Raw genomic sequence first — 20,324 nt, forward strand, 5'->3', positions numbered from 1 at the left:
CTTCTAAGTTGGAATCAATTCCAACCTATCAGATGCTGTATGTTATTAAATTTTGGTACCATAATTTATAATGTCTGTCATCAGTGTGACATAATAGTTCATTGGTCTCTTTCAGAATTTAATCAGTGATTGTGAGAATCCATTTTCACGTTCAGAGCTGAAAAATTCTGTGACGTTCAGTGAACCATCCCCTGATTGGGTCGTGTCCAAACACCTAGTTGTTGTTGAAAACATTAGAAAGATATGCATTGCTCTAGTGGAGCTTTGGTAAGTTCAGATATCACTTATAATGACTTCTGAATATACGTAGTATGTAATAATCTAAGCATTGTCCTTTTATAAATTTATTTGTTGAAGACATTTTAATTCTTAAGACACTGCAAAAATTGAGAAAATCTGAACATCTGCCTAGACACAGTCCAGCACTAACCAGTCCAATAGCAATACATACTCTTCTTATTTATTTTACTTGTTTATGGGTATACATGTGCTTAGATTTATAAGTCGCCACTCACCATAAAAATGACATATTGAGCTGCAGACAGGCACAATGAAAATACTGTTACACATTGAGCTTTCTATCAAACCTTTAGGCCAGATTTTGCCCAGAGTGGCTGTAGAGAGCGGTTTTTTTTGTGTGTGTGTGTGTGTGTGTGTGTGTGTGTGTGTGTGTGTGTGTGTATTCTTTCGGAATAAGGTTTCGGCTGAAAGCTCAGTGTGTAACAGTCTTTTTGTTGTGTCTGTCTGCAACTCAACATATCATCTCTTCGTGGTGAGTACCAATCTATCCTTTCCCTAATACTGTTGACATTCCAAACTATACTTTCCATTGTTTGATAGATCTGTAAGTGTGAGCTAACCTCTTGGACATGGAACAAGTCAAATACATTATATAGAATAAATTGGCATATTCATAGAATTAAAAACATATACATAGACATAGAATAAAAATACATTTACAGAAAATAAATACACTCCTGGAAATGGAAAAAAGAACACATTGACACCGGTGTGTCAGACCCACCATACTTGCTCCGGACACTGCGAGAGGGCTATACAAGCAATGATCACACGCACGGCACAGCGGACACACCAGGAACCGCGGTGTTGGCCGTCGAATGGCCCTAGCTGCGCAGCATTTGTGCACTGCCGCCGTCAGTGTCAGCCAGTTTGCCGTGGCATACGGAGCTCCATCGCAGTCTTTAACACTGGTAGCATGCCGCGACAGTGTGGACGTGAACCGTATGTGCAGTTGACGGACTTTGAGCGAGGGCGTATAGTGGGCATGCGGGAGGCCGGGTGGACGTACCGCCGAATTGCTCAACACGTGGGGCGTGAGGTCTCCACAGTACATCGATGTTGTCGCCAGTGGTCGGCGGAAGGTGCACGTGCCCGTCGACCTGGGACCGGACCGCAGCGACGCACGGATGCACGCCAAGACCATAGGATCCTACGCAGTGCCGTAGGGGACCGCACCGCCACTTCCCAGCAAATTAGGGACACTGTTGCTCCTGGGGTATCGGCGAGGACCATTCGCAACCGTCTCCATGAAGCTGGGCTACGGTCCCGCACACTGTTAGGCCGTCTTCCGCTCACGCCCCAACATCGTGCAGCCCGCCTCCAGTGGTGTCGCGACAGGCGTGAATGGAGGGACGAATGGAGATGTGTCGTCTTCAGCGATGAGAGTCGCTTCTGCCTTGGTGCCAATGATGGTCGTATGCGTGTTTGGCGCCGTGCAGGTGAGCGCCACAATCAGGACTGCATACGACCGAGGCACACAGGGCCAACACCCGGCATCATGGTGTGGGGAGCAATCTCCTACACTGGCCGTACACCACTGGTGATCGTCGAGGGGACACTGAATAGTGCACGGTACATCCAAACCGTCATCGAACCCATCGTTCTACCATTCCTAGACCGGCAAGGGAACTTGCTGTTCCAACAGGACAATGCACGTCCGCATGTATCCCGTGCCACCCAACATGCTCTAGAAGGTGTAAGTCAACTACCCTGGCCAGCAAGATCTTCGGATCTGTCCCCCATTGAGCATGTTTGGGACTGGATGAAGCGTCGTCTCACGCGGTCTGCACGTCCTGCACGAACGCTGGTCCAACTGAGGCGCCAGGTGGAAATGGCATGGCAAGCCGTTCCACAGGACTACATCCAGCATCTCTACGATCGTCTCCATTGGAGAATAGCAGCCTGCATTGCTGCGAAAGGTGGATATGCACTGTACTAGTGGCGACATTGTGCATGCTCTGTTGCCTGTGTCTATGTGCCTGTGGTTCTGTCAGTGTGATCATGTGATGTATCTGACCCCAGGAATGTGTCAATAAAGTTTCCCCTTCCTGGGACAATGAATTCACGGTGTTCTTATTTCAATTTCCAGGAGTGTAGTAATGATAGAACAGAGCTGTAGTAGTAACAAAGAGAGAATTGCAAAAATTGCCCCATTCACCAAGATTTTGCCATTATCTCATTTTAAAATACAGGCAGATGTAGAAGATTAGTAGCAAAGGTGGTGCAGCATTACCTTAAAATGTTTGTTTACAAATGCCACTCACAGATTACGTCTTAGGTCTGTTCCGACTTGCCAGTTGTTGTCTAGAAGGCAGTCGGTCTTAGGCGCTGCAGTCATGGACCGTGCAGCTGGTCCCGGCGGAGGTTCGAATCCTCCCTTGGGCATGGGTGTGTGTGTTTGTCCTTAGAATAATTTAGGTTAAGTAGTGTGTAAGCTTAGGGACTGATGATCGTAGCAGTTAAGTCCCATAAGATTTCACATACATTTGAACATTTTTCTAGAAGGGACATGTCATCAGCAGGTTGCCAGTCCCTCCACCAGAATCCTGATAATACTGATGTTTCTTTAGTCAAGCAGCTCTTCGGAGGTGTTTGAGAATGGCTGTCTTTGTTGCTGGCAAAATATGATCTTGACTTTATATTTAGAGAGGATCTGACATATTTTAGAAGAATATAATATGTTCGGAATGCCATGAACTTAAACTGTTCTCAATCAGCTTCTTAGTGGGGGGCAGTCACCACCAGTTTAAATTGCAAAGGCTTGTGGATCTTCCATGGTGAACAGCCATTATCTTCAAAGAATTTTGAGATGTTCATGTTCTTCCTGTGAATAGTCCTAATCAGCAGTCATACGTGCCGTGTGTACAAGTGTTTTTGAGACTGGGTGATAACAGTGACCGGCTTGCAGGCACAGATTTGTATGTGTCAGCTTGTGAAAGGCACCATATCCCAGGGTGCTGTTGGTTTTACAAAGATGCAAGAGACCCAGGAAAGGGAGACATCCATCCTTTTCAAGCTCCATAGTGAATGGGATGTTCCCATGATTGGAATTCATGTGGTCCAAGAATTAATGAAGTTTTTGCTCACAACATCAGGCCACACTACTAAACTGTCATCCACATACCTCCTAAAGGTGACAGGCTTTAAATGTGGGGTCCAATTCTTTTTTCCCAAAATCTTCAACAAAAAAGTTGGCCAGCAAATGAGGCAAGGGACTTCTGATGGCAACCCAGTCAGTTTGTTCATAAAGATAAGTTGAGGAGAGCAAGTGCTGAAACAAGATTGTAATCTGTTTGTTAAGCTGTTTTGCAATCTGGGACAAGAACTCTGTGAATGAAACTTTGCTAAATAATGACACAGCATCAAAACTGACCACAAATCCTAGTTGCTGAGGCTCCGAGTCTTCATATTACCAATAAAATCTTGTGTGTAAAAGCCAACAAAGGATGATTGCGCTAAATTCTTATAATGTTATGGATCACATTGTCTGATATGCTTCCATTGCTAATTTTCTGAATCTATAATTTTTTACAGTGCTGTCCTGTGTGTAAGAAATGACATATTCAATTGAGGAGACAAGTAATCCCTTATAGTTCACTATAAATTTATTTGTCTATATCACAAAATAAAGAATCAGTGAGATAATCTGTTTCAGTTACTGAACAGCCATCTTTGGATTGTAGCTCATAATGCAACTTGTATCATAAAGCATATTGCCTGTGTCTATGTCTGTGGTAACATAATGTAAAATAAGCTTCGTTGAACGTGAGTTCATTCATTCATTCATTCATTCGTTCATTGTGGTCAGTAAGTTCCATCAATAAGCAGAACTTTCAGAGATGTAGAACTAACCAAGTGATATAGTAAAAAATTCAAATCAGTATCCATCTATTACTGCAGTAAAAATCGACTATCACTGTACTGCATATTACTGTTCGTGCTTATGCCATGTAAATGTAACCTAGTAAAGTAGCTGGAATGTCTCTACTTTGGGGGAAAAAAAGACCTGTACTTTGCTCTGTTACATTAATTAGCTACTGTTTGGTCTTATGCTCTCGGCTCGATATTTACATGAATACAATGGAATTTGTCAAAGAAAATAATTTACTACTTAGGTGCCTGTTTACAGTACACTATTACTTGCCATACAGCTCTGCAATGAACATTGCTTCATATTATGTTGCTAGCAAGATTTTTCAATCCTTAGTCCAGGTAACTTGTGTAACTTGTGGGAGAGGGTACAAACTATTTTTTTCTTTTTCTTTTGATTTTTTAGAGATTTCCATTTTCTTGTTTTGCGTACAAAGGGACTTTATGATGCCTCAGAGCCCATAACTTTATTCTAAAACCTAAACAATGAATCGAAATGCATGAAATTATTTTTATATCATGTATTTTGATTGTGTAAATCACAGTTCAGTTGAAACAAATTTTTATTGCCACTAACAAATACCATGAAGAAGTAAATTTACTGAGATATTAGTGTAAGAAATCCAGGCTTTTAAAAGAAGCCTCTGCAAGATGTGCAGTTATCTGCTTTACACTATATTTTACCTGCTAGCTTCTGCTGAATAAAAATTTTATTAATTTGATGCATTGCCCCAAAAGATAATTCCAAGTGCAACAGGGGTGGAAACGTGGATAGTAAACCAACACCCTTGTCCTTGTGTCAATGAGAACTATTTCTGAGTGCAAAACATGCTGAAATGAACTTCTTGATTAGTTTATTTCAAGGCACAGGCAGATTCTGTACAATAACAAGCAGTAATCTTCTCCAGAACATGTTGTGCAATCAAAATCTTGTGTCCTTGTTGTATGCACCATCATATAGGCATTTTTGGAACTTTCTGCGAGTACCGGATTGGCATTGGTGGAAACTTGTTCTAGATTTGAGCCACCTCCGTCCACCTCAACTTTAATCACTCTGCTACTGTCTACATCCATTTTACATTCTCTTTTGTTTCTGCTACTTTTCTGTACACCCTAATTTTTCTTCAGCTTCTGCTCTGATTACTTTTCTTATGGTTTATAGCTTCTCTTGTGATTTCATCAACTGTTCATCTTTCCGCTTTCATCATTCTCCATTGATAGCTATTTTTTCCTCTATTTTCTTCTATGCTCCTGTTATCTTTGTGTCATTGACTGGTCTTATGAGCTATTTTTGACTTCTTGAATTTTCAAATTCCATCAGTTGCCAGGATGTCTTTGTTGATTCCCTCTTAGCCTGTCCTGCCATGACTCCCTTTGCTCATGACACTCAGTCATTCAAATATCTTATTGCGCTTTTTTTGAATTTTATTCATTTTTGTTTAACAGATATTTTATACTGTCTGTCTCTTTATTCTTGTTTACTTTTACTGATTTTTTTTTCCACAATTTGTTTTCAGTCAACAACTGCGGATGGTAATAGCTCATGACCAGAGTTTGGTACAAGCAAGACTACAGGTAGTACTCTCTGAAGATGATTTAAAAACATGGGTGTCATATTTTTACGGGCCTGTATCAAACCTGTATTTAATAATGGAAAGGTAAAGTATTATATTTTTTGTAACTCCCACTTCAGTGAAAGATTTGAGCATATCCTTCCATCATCAATTGATTGTATGCGAGGTATCCGGAATGTGATGTTCTGAACCGTCAATGCAACAGTTGAAAATTGTGACTGTGATTCTTTCTCTTATACACAAAGTTAATTTTGTCATAAAATTTTGCATACATGGAACATACCACAGTTGGAATTCAGCATCAGTGTGTGTAGCAATATTGTGGCCAAGAGAGACGACTGTAATAGAACTTCATTATAAATAATAGATTGTAACTAATAATTCTCATAGCCTCTTGCAAAAGTATATGAAGTATTTTTGTATAAAGCCTGCTGGTATTTAAAGCCAAGTGTGTACACAGGCAGACTGCAGTCACTGTTGTAATTTTTGGAAGCTCTTGAGAGAGAGCTCCACTGTGCAGTCAACATGTGAAAGCAGTCCATTCTGAGGACAGTTTCACATTCATATCACACTTTGCCCTTTTTTTGTGAGTGGGGGGGGGGGGGGGGGCACAAATTTACAGTTGTCTTCCTAAGTCTGTTATGCTCCATACCACCAGTAGGTAGTGGAATCAGCTATTAACTACTGACACGAATAATTGATTATCATCCTCCTCTGTGGCTCACTTTAGCAGCACAAACTCATATGTCACAATCTTAGGTGTAAGCAGATTCTAGCTATGTCGAATGGTACAATAAACTGGAAACCGACAAGAGTTAAAATTATTAAATGCCATCCTCACTTGAACAAACTGCATGATGAAATATTGAAAATCAAAAGATGAAGAATGATACTCAACTGTAAATCTTTGTCTTGGTTATTTTCAAACCCAAACAGTAGGAAAAAAATGAGAACTGGAGAACAGGTGCTGTGCTCGTAGATTGAATTACATTACTGTAGCTCGGCTTCATCTGCTGCAGTCAGGTAAGAAACACCAGCCACCATGATCAAAATACCTGCTACTAAGGTATGTGCAAAAATGATGCCAAAGTAACAAGGCCAAATGTCATTATCTTGTTGAATCTGAAACAAGAAAGGCTGTAAATCCACAGTAAGTGAAACAGTCTGCAACACTAGAATGATAGGTTGAACACTTTTAAGGAAAAACGTTCCTCTATTGTAACACACTCTTGATGTTGGTATAGTTGCATGGGACCTTAAGAAATGTATCGGAAAACTTGACCAGCAGTTCCATAGAGCACAGCTTTGACATATACACTCCTGGAAATGGAAAAAAGAACACATTGACACCGGTGTGTCAGACCCACCATACTTGCTCCGGACACTGCGAGAGGGCTGTACAAGCAATGATCACACGCACGGCACAGCGGACACACCAGGAACCACGGTGTTGGCCGTCGAATGGCGCTAGCCGCGCAGCATTTGTGCACTGTCAGTGTTAGCCAGTTTGCCGTGGCATACGGAGCTCCATCGCAGTCTTTAACACTGGTAGCATGCCGCAACAGCGTGGACATGAACCGTATGTGCAGTTGACGGACTTTGAGCGAGGGCGTATAGTGGGCATGCGGGAGGCCGGGTGGACGTACCGCCGAATTGCTCAACACGTGGGGCGTGAGGTCTCCACAGTACATCGATGTTGTCGCCAGTGGTCGGCGGAAGGTGCACGTGCTCGTCGACCTGGGACCGGACCGCAGCGACGCACGGATGCACGCCAAGACCATAGGATCCTACGCAGTGCCGTAGGGGACCGCTCCGCCACTTCCCAGCAAATTAGGGACACTGTTGCTCCTGGGGTACTTACCGTGCACTTACATTAACCTCTGATCTTGCTGCGTTAATCACTTAAATATTTTACCTAGACAAATGTATTCCCAAAATTTCATTACTGTGCATTAATTATCTTCTTGGTGGTAGTTCTTTTCATCGGTGTATTAAGTCTTTGTTACGCATATTTTTATGTTTTCATGGTACTTTACATTTTCGTTTATAGTTATTTCATATGGAATTCCTTGTATAAGAAGTGATATGTGATATTACACAATGAAACAACTGTATTAAATATTGGATACTGAATTTTTATTTATTTTTTAACTGTGAATGAAATTTCTTGTAGGCATGTAGTACAAAAATTGCGATGCTCTTCTATTTTTAGTGTTGCTGGAGCTAAAGAAGCCCAGGCCATGCGCTCTCCAGAAATGGTCCCAGTAATGGACCATATGTTCAAAGATTTTTCTGAACTGTACAGATTAATTTCATCAGGGCAGCAGGTGGAGTTCACTATTGAGGATATGTTCTCATTCTTTGAAGATAGTGAAACAAGGTGAGCTGTAGGTATTAATTAAAGTTAATACATCAGTCACAATATCTATTCTGTTTCCATTCCTTTAATATTTGTTATGAAACAATGAATGTATTGGACGCACAGTGAGTGCCCAATTTTTCAAAAGTTTTAGGGACTTCATGCAGGAAGGGATAGTGCTAAAGTGCTGCATGAAGTTGCTTATCACACCCAGTATAGATTAGAGGTCCTCAATCATTTCATTCCAGTGGGCTGCATTGTTAAATAGTGAGTGTCTTGTGGGTTACACATACTTCCAATCTTCATGTATGAAAGGTTTTGAAAAGAAAGTAAGTTTGGTAACTTTTTGTTTTGCTAGTAACAGTTTCAAAAATTAACTTAAAATGTAATGTGTATTATAATTTAGTGAAAGAAATAGTAAAGCACAATTTTATTTAAGAAGACAAAAATCAAGAACATTTTTATTTAAGAAGACAAAAATCAAGAACAAAATAAATGGGATTTTATCAGTTTCCTTAGCCAAAGTCACCTGTGTGGCAGTACTAGACTTAGAGGTAAGCTTGTTTGAATCCTGGTGGTGGAAAATTTTTGCTGTTAGTATTCAGCTGGCAAGGGGAGGAGAGATGGTGGTGCACTGTTCCTGATCAGCAGTTTTTGTGCCAATGCCCTGCATTGAATTCCAAACCTCTGCGGTATCTCATGAAAAGAGGGCATGTGACACTTTTGATAGTGATCTGTCCATTGGTCATGGATGTTAAGCCCAATAGCCCCCTTGGTGTTAATCGAGAGAAGTAGCATGTGTGTCATCACCGGGTCTCACCCTCTTCCTTCCCTTCATCCAAAACAACATAAGCCCAACACTACGTCTTACACTTACTCATCACGGTCATCCACATGAGACAGATACATGCTTGATGGTTGGAGACAGGCAGTTGTAAACCATCTTCATTTGGACCTTGCTATGAGAAGTAGTGGACCAGCCCTACTTCAGCTCCCCTAAGCTCATTTCCTGACTGTTGGACCACTTTCTCTTTTTTGACTTGGGATTTCGTAGCTACGCATAAGAGATAATTTAATGCCACTCAGCAAGCCTTAACGAAGCTGCCCACACTGTACTATGACCAACAATGTAAATGGATCTTAATTGTTAAAACTGTTACCTACAGGTCACATTGGAATTATTAGCTTCTTTTTCCAAATGGTTTGTTGTGAGCTCTACGTTCTATATGAAAACACTTAAAATTTCTGCCATATTTGTTCCGTTTATAGTGACCAAAAAATTATGGCTGTTTGGGGCACACAAAATAGTTGCGGACTGCCAAAAGTTGATATAGACAGTTCTCAGAAATAATTTTTGCTTGTGTGTCCAGTCTTCAGAGTTACAGTGTTTTGTAACTTGTCAAGGGACCCAGGTGTTTATGATTGGCATCTCCACTTCTACAATGATCATATACTTAAATAGTTAAGCTCTGAACTTTCATTCAAGAGGACAGAGGTCTAAATCTCCTTCCAGCCAATCAGATTTAGATTTTCTGTGGTTTCTGTAAATCATTTAAAGCTATTTGGCCTAAGGATGTCTCCAAAACATGATGCAGAGCTTGTAATGCAGCTCTGTGACAGGGCTACCGTATTTACTCGAATCTAAGCCGCACTTTTTTTCCAGTTTTTGTAATCAAAAACACCGCCTGCGGCTTAGAATCGAGTGCAAAGTAAGCGGAAGTTCTGAAAAATGTTGGTAGGTGCCGCCACAACTAACTTCTGTCGTCGAATATATGTAGCGCTACGCAGGCATGCTTCGCAGGCACAAAGACAAATACTGGCACCAAAACCTCTGCATCAGTAAATAAATAAAAAAAAATGTGGAAGACGAGCTTTTTTTTCTCCGCCCCGAGTTTCGACCACTGCATTTTCATACATTATCCAACGAAGTAAATACAAATTCCGTATTGTTCCTCTTCGAACGTAGCAGCATTTCAATGTACTACGAAAATCTGACTGGCAAGACTGTTTGGGATATTTGTCAATATGGCCAACTCTGCTTTCTGAATTTTTTCCTAACTGTGAGAAGAAATGGTTGCTAATAGGAACTTTTATGAATTGTGAATCACATGCAGTATTCTCTTCACCATAAGAATAATACGAATATAAACATTTTGCCATGTATTCTTTCGTGTTTGCTGCTATCTCATTTAAATCCTGTCCGCCTAATAAACTACGAAACTAGAGTGAGACAACAGCAGACGCGGAAGAATATACATACCATGTCATGTTTATATTCGTATTATTCTTATGCCTAATAGTGATACAGTCAGAAATGAAGCACGGCAATTGACTAGATTTCTAAATCTAAGATGACTCTAATTTCTGTGCATAATGTAATGTACTAAAGAGGCGTCTGCAAAGATTTTCAAACGGAAAAAATTTTCGCTAAATTCTCGTTCAGAACATCTTCTATCATACGCAGTCTATTATTTGGTTCTTGTTGATAATTATCAAAGAAAGCAGCAGTGTAAGTAGCAACGAATAGCAGTCTCTTGCCATTGTTTCACTAATGAGACGATTCCTTTCTTTTGTTTTTTAATTGTAAGCGGCGGTAGCGTGCACAAAAGCAAGCCATGCCGCGATCGGCGACAGGCCATAAACCCTCATTTTCAGAATGCAACAAACAATGCATGACACAGTACAGTAATGCATTTTCAGCTTTGAGTGATGGAAACACCTATAACAAAGAGAACTGCACTTGTCAGATCAAAGAAAAATAAGCAATCAATTCAAACCAGACGAAGCACGTGAAAAAGGAAGGGTACCCGTATAAATACGGATGGAGCGCTTGACGCATAACAACGGCTACCTGGTAAAGCTTAACTGCTAAGCTTACGACTCGAACCAAACTTCTACAGCTGTATCATCATTCATTCAACCTAAATTGTGTCTCGTATTACAATGGACCAACTTTGTTTCGATTTGGAAGTGCGGCCTAAAACTTTTCTCTCCCCTTGAATTTCGAGTCTCAGATTTCAGGTGCGGCTTAGATTCGGGAAAATTTTTTTTCCTCGATTTCGAGTCTCATTTTTCAGGTGCGGCTTAGATTCGAGTGCGGCTTAAATTCGAGTAAATACGGTAATTCTTCACCAATAGTATTTAACTATGCTTTCCTGCCCTTGTGTGTATTGCTCAGCGGGAAGTAGTTAGTGACCCAGTCCTGATTTGGATTCACGTGTTGTTCATAGTAGTATTGTAGTGATCTTAATGTGGGATATCCTCTTTATTCAGCCAGCAGTACATACTTAAGATGACATACTTACTCTTTGTCAGATTGTAATTTACAACCATATGGATCATATCTCACTTACATCCGAAGGTAATTTAATACCGCTAGGTTCTTACAAGCTTTCAAATTCTGAATGTGGGAATTAGTTCTGTAATGTACCAGGTAAATAATGTTATTTACACACACCAATTATGAAATCAGCCACATCCGAATTCCTTCATTGTCCTGTTGCTGTACTGACCCAGTGATCACCCATAACTGCAGTATTCTTTTGATCCCTCAACTCAGTTAGTGACATTATCTTTCTTTTAATAAAAAACAATTAGTGTATCATCCATTTTTTGTAAACATTGGCTCTTTGATTTGAAAATTCTTCACACAATGAAGAGATATTGGCCTACATCATGAAATTTCAGACAGCTGCACTTTTTATTTATAAACCACGTAATTTGTTTTCACCAGAGGTCATTAATTCTGCACAGTTGAGTGATATAGTTTCTGATACTTAATATCCTCCTCTCATATTAAATGCAGATTATATTTAAACTTAAACATTCACTTCATTGAACCGTTTAGAATGTTCTAACTAAAGCATATTTGAGTATCAGTTATCACATTAGACTGATTTCATATCACAATCAGATTAACAAAGCCCATTTCCCCTCTTGCATAAGATTTTTAGTATCCAAAGATAACTTCTATCTTTTTTGAAATGTCGAATTGAATCCCATCTTTATCAGTGTGTTTTGTAAAATAGTATTACCACTTTTTCATAGATTATCTTCACAAAATTTTAAAGAAAAACCAGAACACCATTTTTTCAAATTAATTCCAAAAAATGCGTGAAAGATTTATTTGAACACAATGCACGCAGCATCATGTAACGTCATAACTAACTTTTAATAACAAGATCAGATTACTACTCTTGACCTTTGAAGATCTCAGTACTGACTAAAAGCTTGCTTTTTTTTTTTTTTTTTTTTTTTTCAAAATAAGTTATAATTCTCCTTCTTTTTTATATTGCTAACAATAACAGGAATACCAAGAACTTGATGCTCTTGGTATCTTCTTCATCCCTCTGGCTGCCGATTTGATAGCGAGTATGTCTGCTCTTGTCAACAAAGCTATACAGACACAAATCATGGCCGCTCTTACAGCTTCAGTTGGACTAGCATTCCTGAGAAAAAAGGATATTGTGAAACTCCAACTAACATCCAAAGAGTTGTTTCCAAAATGAATCTGGAGTGCGTGCTAAGTCATTTCTTCATGAAACACTATTTTAGGAATGTTGCTGTAGCGAAGTATGCAGGAAGTCCTCTTTGAAGTTTGATAAGTAGAAGAGAGGTTTGACAGAAATTAAGCTGGGAGGGCAGTTTTAAACAGTGAGAAAAAAGTCAATCACCAAATTATTATGAATCTCTCTATCTCTCTCACCTGCAGGTTCGGGGTTAGAATTGGCCCGTGGCATTCCTGCCTGTCGTAAGAGGCGACTAAAAGGAGTCTCCAACATTTTGGCTTTTATGTGATGGTCCCCTGTAGGGTTTGACCTCCAATTTCAAAATTTTTTTGAAGAGCGCTCCATCTCTTGGGGGAGGATACATCCCTGGGTGCGTTTTCCACCATGCAATATACAGTGTCGCTTTCTGCACCGACGATGTCCAGGGACTTCCTTGCACCTGATACCCAGCACGGAAGCCAGTCCGTTGTGGTGGAGCCACCATGTACCCTGTTGTTTGTAGCCCCCTGACAACACAGGGATCGCTCTGCTGATGCCTGTACCGTTAACTCCCCACGTATGCCAAGGAGTAGATGCCTATCTCCCAGGGGCATCAGGACTCCGAGCAGTGGCCATGCCATCGTGCCAGGTGGACCTCCCTGAGTCTGGTTGGCGCCTGTGGGGAGGGCCCTTAGTCGTAGTGGGTGGCATCAGAGCGGATGATCCACAATGAAGCGTGATACATCATCTCTTGCTGGTGGCCAACCATCAGCAGTCTCTTAAGCATTCGAGGCCTCAATTTAATGCAAACACTCCCCCCCCCCCCCCCCCTGGACACACCATGGGATGAACGAAAGGCTACAGCTGGCAGTGAAGCTTATTCGCCCCGGTACCTAGTATGTACGGGAGCTGAGAGGGAGTCTTTCATGATGATGAAGCCTCAGTTCTTTGTAGAGCATTTAGGGGACAAGTTTGGGGAGGTGGAGGGCTTGTCCAAAATGCGCTCTGGGTCAGTTTTGATAAAAACGGCATCCTCTGTCCAGTCACGGGCATTACTCACTTGTGACAAGTTGGGGGATGTTTCTGTTACCATCACGCTCCATAAGAGTTTAAATATGATCCAGGGTATTATATTCCACAGGGACCTTCTTTTGCAGTCTGATGATTAGCTGTGCGCCAATTTAGAGTGAAGAGGTATTCATTTCGTCCGGCACTACCATCGGCGTCCAAGCGATAATCGGGTTGCCACTGATGCCTTCATCTTGGCCTTTGAGGGTGATACATTGCCTGAGAAGGTCAAGGTGATGATCTACCACTGTGATGTCAAGCCGTATATCCCTTCCCCAATGTGGTGCCTTAAGTGCTGCAAGTTCGACCAGATGTCTTCCCGCTGTACTTCCAGCCTCATATGTCAAGATTTCAGATGCCCATCACACCCCAATACTCCATGTGCCCAGCCTCCCATCTGCGTCAACTGTGGAGAGCATCATTCACCTTGCTGGCCAGACTGCAGGATTTTACAAAAAGAGATGGAAATCTTTCGAATATACGACCCTGGACTGACTGACCTACGCTGAGGCTAAGCAGAAGGTTAAACACCTCCATCCTGTTCATATGACCTCCTCTTATGCTGCCGCTGCCACTGTTCTAACCCTAGCCCCATCAGCTCCAACTACAACAGTCATCTCTCAGAGAGCCGGAAGACTACACCTGCCCCGTTGATGGTGGGGGGCGCTTCCCTCCCTGTTGCTCCTGCACCACCTACTTTGGGAGCAACCCCCCCCCCTCACTCCCCCCCCCCCCCCTCCAACCATTGGGAATGCCTGTTCCCACTTCTAAGCTGGAGAAGTGTCCAACTTTTTTTGGCTCCTCTCGCTTGGAAGGGGTCTCTTGTGTCCCTCCCTTCCCAGGTTTCTCCTAGTGGGAAGGCTGATGCACGCCAGTGGCTGAATTGTCCAGAAGCAACAGGTCGTAAGGCTTCATGGCCATCCTCAGTCCTGGAAACTGAATCCGTGAAGCCACCCCAGCCAGAGAAACCAAAGGATCAGCAAGAAAAGTCGAAAAAGAAGGCCCCTAAGACCAAGGTTATTGCAGTGGAACCCCCACCACTACCACCGCTACTTACCAGCTTTGCATCTGAGGATGAGGTGGAGATTCTGGCATCCGCTGAGTACCTAGATCTCGCCGAACCCTCAGACACGATGGATGTCACTCCCACAGGTACTCAATCAGTGGCAGCAGGTGACCCAGCGGTGTAATATGACTCCTTGGTTCCTTCATGCATTTTTCGACCATGGACAGTGTCATTCTCCAGTGGAATTGCAGCGGTTTTTTCCCACCACCATGCTGATCTCCGTCAACTTATCAGCCTTCACCCTTTCTTTTGCATTGCACTCCAGGGAACTTGGTTTCTGGTGTTGTGAACCCCTGCCCTCTGTGGCTATCAGGGTTATTATAAGAATCGGGCAGCTTATGAGAGAGTATCTGGTGGAGTCTGTGTCTACGTCCTTAACTCTCTTTGAAGCGAGCATGTGCCTCTTCAAACTCCTTTAGAGACTGTCGCTGTTAGGGTGTGGATGTTGCAGGCTGTAACCATCTGCAGTATCTATCTTCCACCAAATGGTGGTGTCGCATAGCATGTATTGGCTGCGCTGATAGCCCAACTGCCGCCATCTTTCCTGTTACTGGGCGACTTCAATGCCCGTAACCCTTTGTGAGGTGGATTGGTGGCAACAGGCCGAAGCACTGTCATTGAGCAAGTGTTGGCACAGCTTGACCTTTCTGTTTTAAATGATGGTGCCTCCACACATTTCAGTGTGGCGCATGGCACGTACTCAGCCATCGACCTTTCGGTCTGCAGCCCTGGCCTTCTACCGTTTGTCACTGCTCCAGCGTCACTCACCTGGGCATCTCCCCAGATGGGCTTTGAATAAGGCTGACTGGGACTCGTTCGCCTCCATTGCCACTATTGAGCCTCATTTTCATGACGCCATTGATGTGGTGGTTCACACGGTCACCACTAGCATCCTTTCTGCAGCGCAATGTGCAATTCCCTGTTCTTCTGGGTCCCCTTGGTGGAGGACTGTGCCTTGGTGGTCATCAGAGATCACTAAGGCGATTCGCCATCGCAGGCGGGCCCTCCACCGTCATAAGTGGCACCTGTCACTGGACCACCTCATTGAATTTGAATGACTCTGTGCCTGAGCCCAACTCCTTATTTGCCAATGGAAGCTGGAGAGCTGGGAAAGGTATGTCTCCACCATTGGCACCCGTACCTCTCCATCACAGTTTTGAGCCAAGATTAGATGACTCTATGGCTATCAGTTTACTTGGGATTTCCCTGAATGGAGCAGTCTGTACTGAATCAGACATGATTGCAGACCTCTTAGCAGAGAATTATGCCCAGAGTTCTGCTTCTACAAATTACCTGCTGGCCTTCCGCTCCCTGAAAGAATGGTTGGAACCTCAGAGCCTTTCATTCCATACGCGTTACCCTGAATCATACAATGCTCCATTCAGTGAGTCGGAATTCCATAGTGCCCTCTCCACTTGTCCTGATACGGCTCCTGGGCTGGATCGCATCCACTATCAGATGCTCAAACACCTCTCGGTGGACTGCCAACGACACCTCCTAGACCTTTTCAACTGTATCTGGGTTGAGGGTGAGTTCCCGTCTCAGTGGCGGGAAAGCCAGTGTTGAAGCCTGGATAGAACCCACTGAGGTGGACAGCTACCGCCCCATTAGCCTCACCAACGTTTTGTGCAAGTTGCTTGAACATATGGTGAGCCGGAGGTTGAGTTGGCTCCTTGAGTCTCGGGGTCTTCTGGCTCCGTCACAGGATGGGTTCTGTAAGGACCGCTCTGCCGCCGATAATCTTGTCTGCCATCTGTATGGCCTTTGCCTGTATCAGCATCTGGTTGCCATCTTTTTTGACATGCGGAAGGCATACAATACCACATGGCAAGTTGCAAGCTGGTTCCTCCCATAGTTCCTCCCAAGTCCAGGAGAATGGGGTCCCGCAGGGCTCTGTCTTGAGTGTTGCCTCTTTTTAGTTGCTATCAATGGGCTAGCTGCAGCTGTGGGAACGTCTGTGTCAGCTTCTTTGTATGCTGATGACTCTTACCTGTACTATAGCTCCAATGGCTTTGCGGTTGCTGAATGGCAGCTATAGGGCGCTATCCACAGGGCGCAACCTTGGGTCGTCACACATGGCTTCTAGTTTTTGGCAGACTTGCGTTATGCATTTCTGCCGGCATCGCACTGTTCACCCTGAGCCACGGCTTTATCTTGATGGTGAACCTCTTGCTGTGGTGGAGATGCATCGGTTTTTGGGCTTGGTTTTCGATACCCAGTTGACTTGGCTACCTCATATTCGGCAGCTTAAACAAATGTGCTGGCACCATCTTAATGCTCTTTGTTGCTTGAGTCACACCAGCTGGGGTGCCGATTGGTCTACCCTTCTACGATTGTAACAGATGTTGATTCAGTCCCATATCAATTATGGGAGCATTGCTTAAGATTCGGCATCGCGTTGCCGTTGCTTGACCCCATACTTCACTGTGGGATCCGACTCACAACTGGAGCTTTCTGCACAAGCCCCGTAAACAGCATACTTATGGAGGCTGGTGTCCCTCCATTGCGGATCTGGCGCCATTGACTTCTGGCTGCTTATGCTGCACATCTTTTTAGCTTACCCGGGCATCCCAATTACCGTCTCCTGTTCCCCAGTTCTGTCGTCCATCTTCCAGAACGGCAGTCCTGGTCAGGGTGTACGATCGCTGTTTGTGTCTGGGCTCTTCTCCCTGGGCTTGAGTTTCTCCCTCTTCCACCTCTCTATTCATATCCCCCCCCCTGGTGTGTGCCCCGCCCATGCCTTCGGCTGGATTTGGCACAGGGCCCGAAGGACTCGGTCCCTCCTGAGACCTTACGCTGCCGCTTTGTTTCCACCCTTGCTGCATTTCATGGATCTGCCGTGGCGTATACTGCCGGTTTGATGGCTACTAGTCCAGTTGGTTATACTATTACCCCAAACCACATAAGAAACAGATTGACCATCCTTACAGTAGAACGGGCAACTGATAAAACAGTTTTCCTTCGGTCAACAGATGTCGCAGGCGACGCTACAATGCTAATTGACCTGTCCATGTCGCGGAATTGGCAACGCTGTATCTTCGGTGACGCGAATGACGCTGATTTGCGTTTGGCTAGAGCTCTGAGCGCGAAATGAATTCGTCACACTGCTGACTGTAGCTCATGATCGGCTGTGGTTTTTCCCGAGTTATCAATCTAAGGATATAGATTAGCTCCTGTAATTCTACAAACCAAGTTTATTTCTCACAATCATATGCGAAATTAAATAAATGAAAAGTAACACACAAACATTTCTCGCGAGTTACTGTTTAAATGCAGACTGTATTGCAGTCACATAGGTTTTACACTCGCCTTCCATGCTATACAGCTCTTCTCATACGGATTATGGTGGTAAAAAAGATCTCCACGTGCAGGTTAACACTAGAAGGTTCTCAAAATCCGCACTCTTTTATGATGCGAATTAATGCTGGACATATTTCAGTGACAGTCATTTCAAATTTACATTCTTTTACTTTGCATGTAACTTATCGTAAATGATATAAAAGTGGCACAAAACGATGAATTTTGGATTGTTGTTGAAAGGGGGCTGCAAACGCGGTAACATACAAGTGAAAGCGTATTTTTGGAGTATATTTTGGCGGTGTCAACTTTGAAGAGCCACAATGGCAAACCATAATTATGTTAAAAATTTACTTTGTACAGCTTAAAGATAACCCGCAAGTATTCGCAACAGACGTACGCTTTTATCTGCAACACAGTTATTACTGGGGATATCCGCACTCGCGCAGACCTGTTACTATAAGTAGTGTTGTTTTAGAGTGAAAGCTGTGTGAGGATTATTAGCGCACAGATAAAAAAAAAAAAAAAATAGGCAGCATCTATAGTTTGCATGTTATGCTCGTTCTCTTCTATTCTCCTCCCTTCATTCCAGTATAAACGCTTGTTCACAAGTATAAACGAATGGCAGTGAACATTGGTGAATTATCTATGAATAATCGTTTGCTGCAGTGTAAACGAGGTTTTACACTCGTTCACTTCATTCGCTCTAGTATATACCAGGATTTAGAGGGACCGATGACCTAGCAGTTAGATGACGGCTATTATTCATTTATTTCACTGTTGCGATTTCAGCTCTAGAGCCATTTTCAAGTACCAAGGGAAAGGTTGTGTAAGGTAATGCTTCTTAAATTGTTTACCAAATGTTACCACACTATGCTTTGCATTTTGTTATCCATATCTTATATTGGTTTCAGTTTTCACATTGCACACAAAAATGCCTCTACAGCCAAAATTACGATAGTGAGTGAATAAACAGTTTAAAAAAGTCCAAATCGCAGCAAAGATTTCATTTAAAAATTGTATGATATGATTCTTGTACAGGAAGGGCTGCCACGTTATATCAGAATATAAGATCGACAAAATTTAGATAGGATCGAATGCTTAGGGTTCTTTATTAATTCTTACTCGTAACTGATTTATTGATTTACCTGAATTTAAAATCCACTCCCGTAACCTTTCTTCATCTTTGACGGGAAATCTGAACTTTTTAGTTCAGGATTTGTCTGTCTACTCCTTCCACAGTTGATATACTCCCAGGCCCTCGGCATGACGACTCGATCCACTACCACCAGTATGTCAGAAACAGCTGTACTTCACAGATGCCAAATGGTGGAAAGCTGCATGCGTTCGGACGATGTTGCCACATGTTTCACAGAACGGAGTGCCGTCTAGTGGTTGGTGCCACAAGTAAGGGTGTGACGCTTTTGCCGCCTGGTGGCTGTTCCCTGACAAGGGTTGCCTGCTAGACCAAGCGATTGGGCAATCTGTTTCTTACATGATATGGGCTATTACTCTTGGGGATCATTCTGATCAGTGCTCATTGTCGGCTGGCTGCAGTGTTTTCACTGCCGAGCTGATAGCATCTCTTGTGCCCTAGAATATATCCGCTCCTGCTCAGGTGAGTCCTTTGTTATCTGTAGTGACTCCCTGAGCGATTTACTAGCTGTCAACCAGTGTTTTCCTCGCACTCGTCTGGTGATGGCTATCCAGGAGTCCATCCATACTCTTGCCCATTGCGGCCGCTCCGTGGTTTTTATGTGGACCCTGGGTCATGTTGGCATCCCGGGTAATGAATGTGGTGACACGCTGGCCAAACAGGCTGACCGTGCACAGGCCCTGGAGATTGGCCTTTTGGAGTGCGATTTCTAGTCAGTTTTGCGGCAGAAGGTCCTTGGTACATGGAGTGATGAAGGGTCAACTTGTCTTCACCCAACAAACTTCGGGTTATCAAGGAAACTACAGGTGTGTGGTGCTCCTCCATGTGAGCCTCTCGCAAGGACTAAGTTGTTCTCTGCCAGCTACGCATTGGCCATACCTGGCTGATGCATGGGCATTTATTGCGCCACGAGGACCTGCCTCTGTGTTGCTGTTGGACTGTGTGCTTTTCACTGCACTCTGGCAGCAGTTTACACTGCCTGATATGCTCCCTGCACTTTTAACAGATGATGCTGCCATGGCAGGCTTAGTTTTGAGATTTATTCATGCAGGGGGATTTTATCGCTTGATCTGAGGGTTTGTGTCTTTTTTTGTGTAGAGTCTGGCCTTTGGCCTACGGTTTTAGATTGGGGTTTTTAGTGTGTCTC

General features: G+C 43.2%; 1 protein-coding gene across 3 annotated transcripts in view; it reads left to right on the forward strand.

The window, feature by feature from the left end:
* LOC124612647 (transcriptional protein SWT1) overlaps window positions 1-20,324 on the forward strand; it is a 284,350-nt gene that overhangs the window by 237,100 nt on the left and 26,926 nt on the right. For all 3 annotated transcript variants that reach the window (XM_047140954.1, XM_047140952.1, XM_047140953.1), the window contains 3 exons: window positions 116-267; window positions 5,688-5,828; window positions 7,957-8,124. In XM_047140954.1, coding sequence (XP_046996910.1) covers window positions 116-267; window positions 5,688-5,828; window positions 7,957-8,124 — 461 coding nt within the window. The remainder of the gene's footprint in view (window positions 1-115; window positions 268-5,687; window positions 5,829-7,956; window positions 8,125-20,324) is intronic.

Source organism: Schistocerca americana, chromosome 4, assembly GCF_021461395.2.
Source record: "Schistocerca americana isolate TAMUIC-IGC-003095 chromosome 4, iqSchAmer2.1, whole genome shotgun sequence".
Classification (NCBI taxonomy): domain Eukaryota; kingdom Metazoa; phylum Arthropoda; class Insecta; order Orthoptera; family Acrididae; genus Schistocerca; species Schistocerca americana.